This window comes from Larimichthys crocea, chromosome VII (genome assembly GCF_000972845.2).
Source record: "Larimichthys crocea isolate SSNF chromosome VII, L_crocea_2.0, whole genome shotgun sequence".
NCBI classification, from domain to species: domain Eukaryota; kingdom Metazoa; phylum Chordata; class Actinopteri; family Sciaenidae; genus Larimichthys; species Larimichthys crocea.
The window spans coordinates 10,844,996-10,857,114 of NC_040017.1; the positions used below are offsets into that span (position 1 = coordinate 10,844,996).

The 12,119-nt window shown below is 41.7% G+C and overlaps 1 protein-coding gene across 6 annotated transcripts in view; it reads right to left on the bottom strand.

Annotated features, from left to right (window-relative positions):
• Positions 1-12,119, bottom strand: part of kcnab1a (potassium voltage-gated channel subfamily A regulatory beta subunit 1a) — a 98,146-nt gene that overhangs the window by 54,671 nt on the left and 31,356 nt on the right. Inside the window, exon 1 of one of the 6 annotated variants that reach the window (XM_010737348.3) lies at positions 9,935-10,704. The exons of the other annotated variants lie outside the window; for them this stretch is intronic. Coding sequence (XP_010735650.1) covers positions 9,935-10,143 — 209 coding nt within the window. The 5' untranslated portion in view covers positions 10,144-10,704. Of the gene's footprint in view, positions 1-9,934; positions 10,705-12,119 lie in introns of those variants that run through there. 6 annotated transcript variants of the gene reach the window in all.

Below are 12,119 nucleotides of genomic sequence, written 5' to 3' on the forward strand. Positions count from 1 at the left end.
GAGAGCAGTTCTGGTTCACCCATAATAATATAATGACTGTAACAACGTTGTCGTCGTGTTTGATAAGTATCTTTTATTCCAATATAGACTGTGAATAGTGTCATTATGAAGTCTATTCTTCTACTGGCAGAAAAAACTGTTAACATGGACTTTAAAGTTTTCTGTAACAGTAATTTGAATGGATGACAGATGCCAGCTGTGAGATCTCAAAACATATCAAGTCAAGTAGGGCTGGGCTGTATACTGTGGGGAACTTTGGGTTTACATCTGAATAAAGCAGCATATTCAAAATGTCATAATTCAACAAATGAGTGGATCTTCTACAAGAAAGAAGTTAGCAGTGACTTCACGTTGAACACCTTCATTGTAGGTGTTGTCTAATATCTAGTATAGGATTATAAATTAGATTTGATTCAGGTAGAGTATCCATCATCTGATTTTCCACTGCTCTAAACAGGAATTAAAAGACAAGATAGTTGCCAAGAGTTGCAGGGTAACTTTAATGTAGAACCCACTGCCATCTGGCCAGCAGGAAGATCCACCGTAAATCCAATAAAAGAGCTGTCAGGAGAGGACAGCGACACGGTCCCTGAGGATATCTGCCGTTATAAAGACAGCAGCAGTCTGTCTGATAGGGCTGTGAGTTCAACACCAGCATGGCTGTGGATGTTGTTCAGTGGTTAGGAAGTTTTCAACCAAGGGAGACGAAGGGGGAGCAAAGTTTACTTTTTGCTGTAGATCCCATCACATGAGAGCATGAGGCTAATGATGCAGACTATGGTACTCCATGTCAGTCTGTGTAAAATATATATGTGCTGTGTTCTGAGAGTCATAAAACTATCTGCTTGCCTGGTACCACTACTATTATGCTGCTAACATCATCTGACATCTAGACGAGAGCAGGGCAGATCCAGCATGCAGACAGATTACTGGCCCTTTGGTTGTCCATACATGTTAATTTGAAGATATATTAATTTAATCTTGATATATGCGCTGAGCTTTTCCTTTAAATTCCTATTTATCCCACTGCAGTCCAGTTAGTCACAGTTAAGGGAACATCCTCCTGCTGTTATGCTGCTGGCAAGCGACAAAACCACAGGAAAAATGTTGTTTCTTTAAAAACAAAGCGCAGTAGACACCCAGAATAGATTCTTTTAACAATGAACTTGTTTGTACTAATTGCTAGGAAGCCTGTGTGTTTACAGTGACACTGTTTCTGGGATGAAGGATTAATTACCACCTTAAAAAGGCTTTTGGGAAGAACTAATGTTCTTTGGGAGGACTGCACAGAGGATCAACATGATGATAATAACACAGCTAGGGGTGGGTAAAAAAGTAAAATCACTGATGAACTTTCTTAGTCCTCTCTCTTCTATCATGTTGGGCAACACTGATGCTTGCTCTCTGTTTTTTTTGGCTCTCAGCACTGTTTAAATCACTCTCCTGCCACACTAAGGAACAAACTTGACAAGCCATCTTAGCACTTCTTTTAATTAAAAAGCACAAGTGAGTGGAGTGAAGACAGAAGCACCTTAAGCATCTGAACCAAGATGGCCCCATTATCCTCAACTCTAAAATCCGAGAAGGCTCTACAGTGCTGCCAGGGTCAAATCAGAGGAGTAATATAGCTGACAGTTATAGTTAGTTCACTCATAACTAGTAAACAAGCAGACTGTAACTTCAGAGCCAGCTGCCATACACGGAGTGAGATATTTAATTGAGCCATGCGCAGAGATATATTAGGCTTATTAAATGTTGTCATATACAAGATAAAAGGTTTGAACTCAGAGCTTGCTTTAGCTGCAGATCTGCCATTAGAATTAATAACATCATCACTGTCTTTCAGGACACCCAAGGACACAGCAACAGTTCACAGAGAAACTGACAGACAACCAGTCACTATCATCGTTTGTTATTCTGCCCACAGTTCAATATAATAGGCCCCTGTAGGGATTTACCAGTACCATCATTCATGCGTCTGACACACTGCCTTTCCTGTTCTTCTTCGTGTTTTTTTTATCATCCCTGCATCACTGTGGGTGAGCTAAATACCCGCTTGTGTTTCTCTAACAGCACTGAACACAGTTTAAGTCCATGTAAAACCTCAAAGCTACTGCAGTACTTGATTTTTTTATATTATTTATAAGAGGTTTTAATGGTGTGTGAAATTTCTCAATTCCTATTCATTTGAAAGTCGCACCAAATTATATGAAATCTTGACAGTGAAAACAATGACTGCCTGCTGCTGTTAGTCAGCATGTGGTGGCTTTTTGCCAGCATCACATGTAGGCAGATGAAAATATCAAAGGCCAAAATTACCCGGTTGGCTGGCTTCAACTTTTACACAGGCAACAGAGCACTCCTGTTCAATGAAGTTGCACTGCAATTAAACGTGACTATATAGGAGGATGGCCTTGATGGGTATATTTCTGTGGACCAAAGAAGTGTCAGATTTGGTGCACTTTGTACCTCCAACACGTTCAGTATTAATAAACAAGCAAAGAGTGCTCCATGCTGCCTCGGGTCTGGGCTTAAGTTCTCTCAATGGAGCATCTCTCCTGACAGCCGCTGACAGCTGAAGAGTTTAAATGCTTTAAATGTAGGCTATTTGAAACACATGTCCGATAGTTACTCTAGACAAAACGCTGGAATATTATCGTCCATGTTGGCCTTCAAAAAAAGTGTAAACTCTGCTGCCTACTCTATGCTCAAAGTCACTACTAAATTCAATCAATGTAAGTCCTGTTCATGCATTCATGACAGCACTCAGGGTTCATTATTCCTGTCACTCTTTAGTTCAGTTGCCTTTTTAGTTCACACCCACGGCTTAAAGTCTTTCTTAAATATGTTTTTTTTTTTGTGTGTGTGTGTGTGTGTGTGCTTTTTAAAGTGTTTCAAATTGAATGATGGCACTACAGAGCCAAGGACATGATTACCATAGCAACAAGCAGTGATTATGCATTGGTTAAGGCTGTTGAGTATTTGTTGTGTAGTTGTTTGAAGCTCGACCAGCAGGCACAAAGAATTCCTTCTTTTATTTATTATGTCTGATTTTTTTTAACACACACACATACACACACACATATATATAATATATATATATATATATATATATATATATATATATATTATTTGTTGTTGTGTTGAGGAAAAGCTACATGGAAATGAACAGCTGCCACCTTTCTATAAACACAAACAAATGCACAGACGAGGATTCCTGGTGTCAGTATTTTAACACATTAATGCAAAATACATGACAATAAAAGGTCTTCTTATAACGAAAACATTTAGGTCTTTCACACGCCGAGCACCTTCGTGCCTCCTCCACAGAATGGCACACCACACAGACACTTTTACAGTAGTTGCTAATCTGGCCTTTCACACCAGTGTGCTGTGCAAGCTCTCAGCAGGCCACATACTGTAGCTGAGCTGACACCATCCCTCTTCTGCCAAATTAACAGTTTATGAGTTGGCTCATGCAAAAGCTTGCCCAGTACCCGCAAAGCCTTCATGTTTTTTTTATTACGACACATGTTGAAATGTCATCAGGAATTTGCTTTTTTTCTTGCCTATTTCTTCTTCTTTTCTGAACACGTCAGAACATTGTACGGTTCTGTGCTTTCTTGCCATCAACCCACTGAAAAATGTCAAAAAAAAAATCGAATACAGGTACAGAACAGAAAATGAGAAGCTCCCTGTAGTGAGTGCATATTTGGCTTTTACTGTCAGGTTCTCTCATATCTGGCCTCGACACTTTTAACCAATTTAACACCTCCCGTCTCCTGCATCTGCTACCTCTCTTTTCTCTATGATCTCTACTGAAAAACTAAACCCACGGTTAGCCATCATAGAGGAACGTGAAGCATAAACCCATACATACATTCACACAAATGAAATAAAAAGTGAGAACAAAGACAAAAATATGTGTGTACATTTCCTGTATGTGTAAGTAGCGTGTGCAGAGAAGCCTGCAATGGATTTATGGGGACCCTTTGGTGGTCCTTTACATGCATGTGTGTAGTCACATATATTTGTCAGAGCATGATCTATCAGCACACCTGAGATGAGGTTTTGCGTGGAATATATTCTATTCGAGCAATTTGCTATTCATTAACCCCTTCTTTGAGGCTCCATCTGGTCGCCCTGAGTCAGATCGGTTTCCTCACCGTCCAATCAGATGGTAGCATGCCATGTAAAACACTGAAGAGTGCCATCCTGTTCCCTGTGTACTCAGTAACCTGAGAACAAGAGACCAGCCACTGTTAAAGGGCTATGCACACATACAAAGAACTGAAAGTAACTTCAGGATAAACACTAGGCCTGTTACTATTTTTGGAGCAGGTTATTGGCAAAGACAGGAGGGCAAAGGATATTATGAATGAAATATTGTTCTGAATACCTGATAACATAGCCTGACACCTGCCGGGACGGAAAAGATGTTGAGACAGTCACAAACTTAAACACAGAACAAAAAAACAAGAGGTTGTGGAATAAACTCTATATGTCGAAACAAACACTGTAAATTTTATTCATATAATATTTCTGTTTTTACCAAACACCATTTCCCATAAGCCCCAGATCAACGGCCAGACTAAGGTATACAGGAGACGTGGATAAACATAATGGTTTCATACTATTCGACTGTCATACCGGTGGTGGTAATCACCAAGGAATACCTTGCAATACACAGGCAAAGGCACAGAAGAAGAAGACTACATGCTAGGAAAATATTCAGGTAAAATCACGGTTTTGTAAAAGGAGTCTGGCCTGGTGGCTTTGAAGAGAGTGTAGGTAGCAGCTTCAGAAGGAGCTGTCTGAAGTAAAGCGGTAAAAATATTCTAAATATAGCGTCCACTTTAAACTGATATTGATTTTTTTTGGAGTGGCTAAAACAGTTTTGCTGCTGCCCCGTCCACAGCGGCACATTGCTTGGCTTAATGCTCAACTTATATCATATATGCTTTTAAACTACTTGAAGCCACATTTGCACAGGCTTTAACTTTGTTAAAATCACAGACGTAGCAAGTGATGGAGTGGATGCCAGATTGCTTTGAGAGAACGTGACCCACTGCAAGTAAAACGGCAGTCTCACTGGTGTTTCATTGAGCATGCTACCACCTGAATGGACCTGATGTGTCTCAGAGCAAAAACTCAGAACCTCGGTGAGGTTAATTGATAATAAAGCTTGTTAATGACCAGTGCACGTATGCTACTAAATACAGCATTTTAATGCTTCACACATTTCTGTACTTCCACACACACACAAACACACACACTACTGATTTATTAATGGATTTGATATTAAATCAAGCACAGTCTCATGCCTCCTAATGCTTCCCTCAATCAATTATATCTACCTCCTGCTCCTTCATCTGTAGTTTAATCTCTCTCTCTCTCTCTCTCTCTCTCTCTCTCTCTCTCTCTCTCTAAAGGAAACATGCACAGAAATATAAATCTAAGAAGGGGACAACAGAAAAAAAAACACTGCTGCTCTTGCTCATTTCAAATGATGCCAAATTAGGAACTCTGACTGATTCAGAGCTTGTTATTGCAACACACAGTGATACAGGGAGGGGACACGGAGAGCAAGTTGCACCCTGGTGGCTCAATTTATACAAGTGCACACTGCACAGAGTAATCACTACTGCATGGGATTTGAATCCTTTTATAAGCAGCCATCTAGATCTACACCTGTGTGTCTCATTTCACCTGTCTGACTGATTGACTGATGCAAATGTTGTTTACTTAGTCTCAAAAGAAAGGAAATCGTTATCGAGTTGAATGAGCTTACCACCACAGTATCAGAGTGACGGTAGGAGACTTGCTGCATTTTGTAATGGACTCGAAAAATAGTCCAGCGGACCATAACCCAGGATCTCATCACTGTATTTAGATGTACAGCGATGCATCCATTTCCTTCTTTATCTGTCTTTTGTGTTTATAGCAATGAATAGTTAAACAGCCAGACCCCTTATGTGACTTGCGTTTGTTATGTGACCATAAGAAGTGCATGACATGAAATGCATATAAACACTTGAGAAGCAAACACATCCTCACTTGCTTTCAACAACACTGCAGTGACAGAGCAGATGGTGCGTACAAGCCTGAGAGAGACGGAGGAGAGGGTAAAGACTGTCTATCTCATCGCATGCTGTCCATCCCAAAGCATTACTGTCAGAACAGGACAATGCAGCACTGAATGATTAGCACACACACACACACACACACACACACACACACACACACACACACACACACACACACACACACACACACACACACAGGTATCGTCTCTCAGTTCTCTCTCTCTCTTCTCAGCTCATTTCCATCCCTCTCCATATTTTCTCCCATTGTTCCTATAGAGCTGTGTATAGAAATTCTAGCCCATCCTCGTCTATTGTCAGAAGTAATTTTCACCATCCTCTGCCTACTGAACTTTTAATGACAAACTGACAGGAGGACTGCACTGGCATATGGTCTGGCATCCTACAGACGAAGCGTTGTATAGGAGAGTCAGTCAATCAAATTCACAGACTGAAAGTCTACAGAATGAAAGGATGAAGTACATCAACTTACCAAACTATCATAATCTACACTATATTACATACAATAAACAGCATCACTATCAATAACAAATTCTCAAAATAAAGTGTATAGCTTGTGGTTGGATTAACATTAAATAGAGTCCTTTACGTTAATCAGTCTGTGCATATTACGCATTTGTAATTTATGTATTTCTCATATATTACTGTAATCATTGTAAACGTTCCATATCGCTGCCTGACATGTGGATCCATTTGTGATGAGGAAATGACTAACACTGTAAAAATCCAGGCACACACAGTAACACCCTCGTAGCATCATTGTAAGTGACGGAACATCTGCGTACTGCATTGTTACGTCCTACATCACAGATGAGCAGTATGCGATGGTATTAGTGCTGAACAGTCGGACCTTTACATCTGTTAAACACTTGTCAGACATACAGACGTGACTGTTGATATACATATCAACTGTCCATCAAATCATCTGTCTGATGATCGAGATGTTTGACCTAATTGCTCAGCTTGAGAGCATCTCCACTTTAGGAACTGATGGTTCCTGACGGTATTTGTTTTTCTGGGGGTGTACAAGTGCTAACATTCCCACTTATGATTTATTGCTGTGTAGCTGAGGAGTCTTTGGCTTGATGCAGCTCGCAGCAGTAAATGTTCCTGCAGGGCAAAGTTCCTTAAACAGACATTTCAGTTCATCATTACACTTCTGGCCTGTTACTTCTCAACCCAGGAGCTTCTTCAGATACACACAGACAGCAGACAGAAAACCTTAGTGGCACAAACACACGCTCGCATCTTAGACTTCTTCGCCACTTGAATATTGCTTATATTTGCAGGTATTTTCTTCCTCTCCTGTCACATAAGAGTCTGTAACGTGCGATGTTTGAAGTGGCCGTGGTCACTGGTACCATAGTTCTGTCAGAACTTTTGCCACTAGTGCTGTTTTCAAAGCAGACCAGTCAAAGCACAGAGCAATCCATCCCTACCAGACTACCTAGCTCTACAGAGCCAAATCCATTTGTTGCTGTCACTTTTAGTCAAGACATGTTTACCTGCTGCTCTTTGCTGTTGTTTCCAATGCAGAGTGACGTGGCACCGAGCCATGAACTGTACGCTGCTCACCTGTCTGCCAGATCTCATTACTGGTTAAGCCACATCACAGCGCACTTATATTACATATTGTCTAGACAACTTAATAGTCTGGATAATATGTGACGTAATGGTCTCAAAAGTCCACATCAGTTTTCTCTTAGCCTTGAACACTGTTACAACAGTCCTAGCCAAAGATTCCACGATAAAATGTGTAATATTTTGTAAAACATCATTGGAGAAGACATGTTACATGCTATATTTTGTTGATAATGTTTCTTTCATCCCTGCTACTCTTGTAAACCTATATTCTCATATATAGCACAACACACAGCACGTGCAGCAGCAGCAGCAGCAGAAAAAGCTGAGACAGCATAGTCAGGGTGAGCAAGTGACACAATTACTAAAAACCGAAGACATTGCTCACATTTCTGACAACTCCCGTTGGTCTTGTAGATAGTCACTCATACTTAGCATTATCTCGGCACTGTTTCAGGGTCTTTTATCCAGGTTAAAACAAAAAAACAGCATCCTTTCAACTAAGAGGAAAAAAAATTAAATCTACTTTCAGTTTTCACTTTTCACTGCACATGAAGAGTTAATTTCCCCCCCGCGAGTCAGGCAAAACTATTTTGCATCATTAACCTATTTTGTCATATGCTGAGTGTAACAAGCACCCTCATTTTATCAGAGCTGTCTGCAGAACTTTTGTTTGGCAACAGCTACTATGCATGTCCTAAAATAACCCTAAAATGTACCTACAGCAGCAGAAACTACTGCCAGATTCAGGTCTAATAGTGACGATGTTGCTTTTTCCTCTGCCTTGACATTGAAGAGTTTGAATGAAGTGCCTTTATTCAGTCGTCAAATATAGGGATGCTGAATAATTAGCACAACCTCAACCTGCAATCTGTCTCATTTATTTTCTATGCACACACAAAACATGTCCTTGCACACACACAAGTCTGGTTTCACAGTGATCTGCAGTGCTTGGAAAGTAAGTAATGGCACCATATTTTACGTAAGATTCACAGCCCCAGGCTGCGAGAGTCAAACACACAAGTCAGCTGAGCAGCAGCAGCACCGCTGAGGTCAAATCCGACTCAGACACTCTGCCCACACTGCAGAGCTGTCTCACCAAACCACACCGAGAGAAGAAGAGAGGGAGTTAGAAAAAGAAGTGTTTAGGTGTGTGGGAGAGAAGCAGAAACAGTAGAGAGTACCTCTTCCATTCATGGCGCTTGAAAGCAAGAGGATTTGAACATTTCCTGAGCAGGACAGCAGACAGGTTCGTGTGAGACAGTTTATGTGAGAAAGAAAGTGTAAATGAACTGTGGGGAGAAAAGAGGAAGAGAGAAGAGGCGTAGTGATAGACAGAACAGACAAAGAACCTGGAGCAATTGTCAGTAACCTCTCATCAGGTAGCAGACAGGCATTTATGGATGAACGCTGTCAGGTTTGCTTGTGACTTTCAGTGTGAATGAGCAGCTTCTGGATAAGTCTGGTGACTGAGGATCAAGTTTGAGATGTGTAGTGCACCTCACTGAAAACATGCTGCAGCCTTAGCAGATGGTGCTTCAGATGGTGCTGGCAAGAATGGCTTGAAGAAAAGCACATGAGAAGGAAGTTTAAGGCAGAAGAGGGGAATCTTGTGGCTTTCAGGGCAGCAGCAGCTTATAAACTAGATTTAAAGCCATTTTCTTATTTACATAAAAAGATTTTTTTGAAGCACATTAAAGTAACAAATTCCTCTGGGTTCAACATAAGTAGGGGTAGGCAATGCAGTTGTGATATTAATATCTAAAATGTTGATATTTATCATGATTCATGCATTATGTATTCACGCATTGAAAGTATCATGATGCAAGTCCACTAAAAAGTGCTTAGCAATACTGAATTATAGCCAAACCATGAGCATAAGGTACTTTCTAGGTAGTGTGTCCTTGCGGCGATGATTCTTTTTTCATACCATCTGGTCTTACCATCTTGTGAAGTTTTAACGCTGAAAAGTGTAAAACACTTGCACAAGAAATGAACTGAGCAGGATTCAAAATCCCAAACGTGTGGACAACTTAATTCCGATGAAAAATTGAGCAGCATGATGAAAGAATGATGAAGATGTAGCAGCTGAGTGGATGAGAAAAGAAATACAGACAGGAACATGAGTAGCACAGCATCACATACAAACGTGGAGAGAAAAAGCATCTAACAAATAAACAAACTGCTCTTTTAAGCGAAAACATTTCACATTATACACTCACACACACTCCTAACTCTGACACACACACCTGTACTTCATGCCAGTGTGTTTCCCCGTTGACTCCTTGAGTGAAATGTGGCGCGGAGTGAAGGAGCCGAAGCTACGTGCAATGATGGCCACGGTGCGGAATTTGGCCCTGGCTTGGTTCACCACGTTGGGGCTGGTGGCGCTCTGCTTGCTGTGGTCCCCATTCCCCCTCTTCAGGTTGTGGTCTGTGCAGGCGATGGACACCTGCATGGCTGAGTTTCAGTTGAGGGAGCAGAGCCCGAGATGGAGAAAAAAAAGTGCAGATGGGACAGAAGGACTGAGACCGGCAGGGGAAATCTCAAAGAGCGTCTTTTTAAAAATAATCTCTTGATTATTCTCTTCTTATTCAAAGTCTGTGCTCAGGTTGTCCTGTTTGCTTTTGTAGTTTCTCTCCTTGGTAATGGATTGGGACTAAGTCTTCAATCGCTCACTTCCAAATGCTGCATCTCCATTGGCATCACTTAATCACTTTCTTTTACTCTCACATTAAGTCTCCCATTTTCAGTCTTTCCTTTCAGAAGTGAGGCAGGTCAATCATCGAAAAGCTTCCAAAGAACAAAAGACTCCTCAGTTCTTTGAGGGATCCCCAGTTTATTCCCTGAACAGTCTTCTCTTCTTCTTTGTCCTGCCTCTGATCCCGAGGTGTGGGAATTTTTCCAACAAGGTTTCAGCTGCACAATGACAATCTGAAGAGCTGAGGAGAGTGCAGAGAGACGGCAGAGAACGAAACAGAGAGAGGCGTAGATGAGACTCAGGCGCTCCGCTCTCTGTGGTCTGACTGTGGGAAGAGAGCGAGAGAGAGAGGGAGAGGGAGAGGGAGAGCGAGAGAGAGAGGGAGGGAGAGAGAGAGAGAGAGAGAGAGAGAGGGAGGAGGGTGAAGGAGGAGGGGACAGGGTCACAGGAGAGACAAGGAGAGAGGAGGAAACAAGAAGGGGGAGTCAGGTCCTGACAGGGTGCACCATCACACTTCTACCATCAGCACTTTTTCCCATCTTGTCACTTCTTTTTCTTCTTCTTCTTCTTCTCCTCTCCTCGCTCGTCTTCTCCTCTCTCTTCCTCAGCGCTGCCTTGCTCCTGCTTGCCGATATTATTGTGTGTCACTAATGTGCTTGTGCCCCAGTTTCCCCCTCTTCCTCTCCTCTCCCCTTTAACGTCTCCCTCACTCTGTGATATTTGTTCTCTATCCGATATTTGGATGCTGCGCTGTATTTGCCTTCTTCCTGTTATTTTTGTTTTTCCTCAGCAGGGCAGCTACTTCGCCGTCAGCGCACTTTGACGGAACTGAGAGGCATGTGGTGCAACACAGCTTTCTCACTCCCACTCTCTCTCTCTACCTATCTCCCTCACCCTTTCATTCCTATTTTCTCGCCCGTCACCCATCTTTGAAGGTTGCTTCCTCTCTTTTACCCTCATAATGTCCATGCAGCAAAGCTACATTACTCCATCCACACTTTTCACACCATTCTCTCTGTGGTATTCCCTTTTCGGTCTATTTTCTGGTCTAGTAGTTTCTCTAAACATCTAACAAATATCTGTTGGCTCTGCTACATCCTGCGTCTATAACCGTGCAACATTTTGCCTTTAGAATTCAGTATATCTATTGGTACTAGTTTAATTCATGAGCCATGAATACAAACATTACATAAAAGCTACAGCGTGTGCAAGTCAGAAACATGTATTTGCTGACATTAAGGAATCATTTGAACCCAAATCCCATCACACATTGTACATACGACCTCCAATAGGCAGCTACAAATCAAAGCGAGTGAGAGGTGGACGGATGGATGGAGGTGGGGGAGGTGTGCAGTGGGTGAAAGAAAACTAAAAGCAGCAGGCTGAAGCGTAACAGGGCTGAGAAGGAATTAATGCATCTGTGTTTGTGTTTGATTACAGAACACGCATCTTCCTGCATATGAATGACTGTGTATATATGTGTGCATATATATGTGTGTGTGTGTGCGTGTGTTTAGAGAGTAACATTTTTATGTTGTGTGCTTTCCAGTAATTCCTTCTTCTAAAGGGGTGTCAAGCGGAGGTAAATGGAGCACTTTGCTGTGGGGGCTTTCAACACTCTCTCTTTGTGCGTATGCGTGTGTACACAGTGAATGGGCACACGTGGTGTAAATGTCAGCACTGCGGTGCTCATATATGCAAGTGTTTGGACAGAACAGACGGACCATAACATT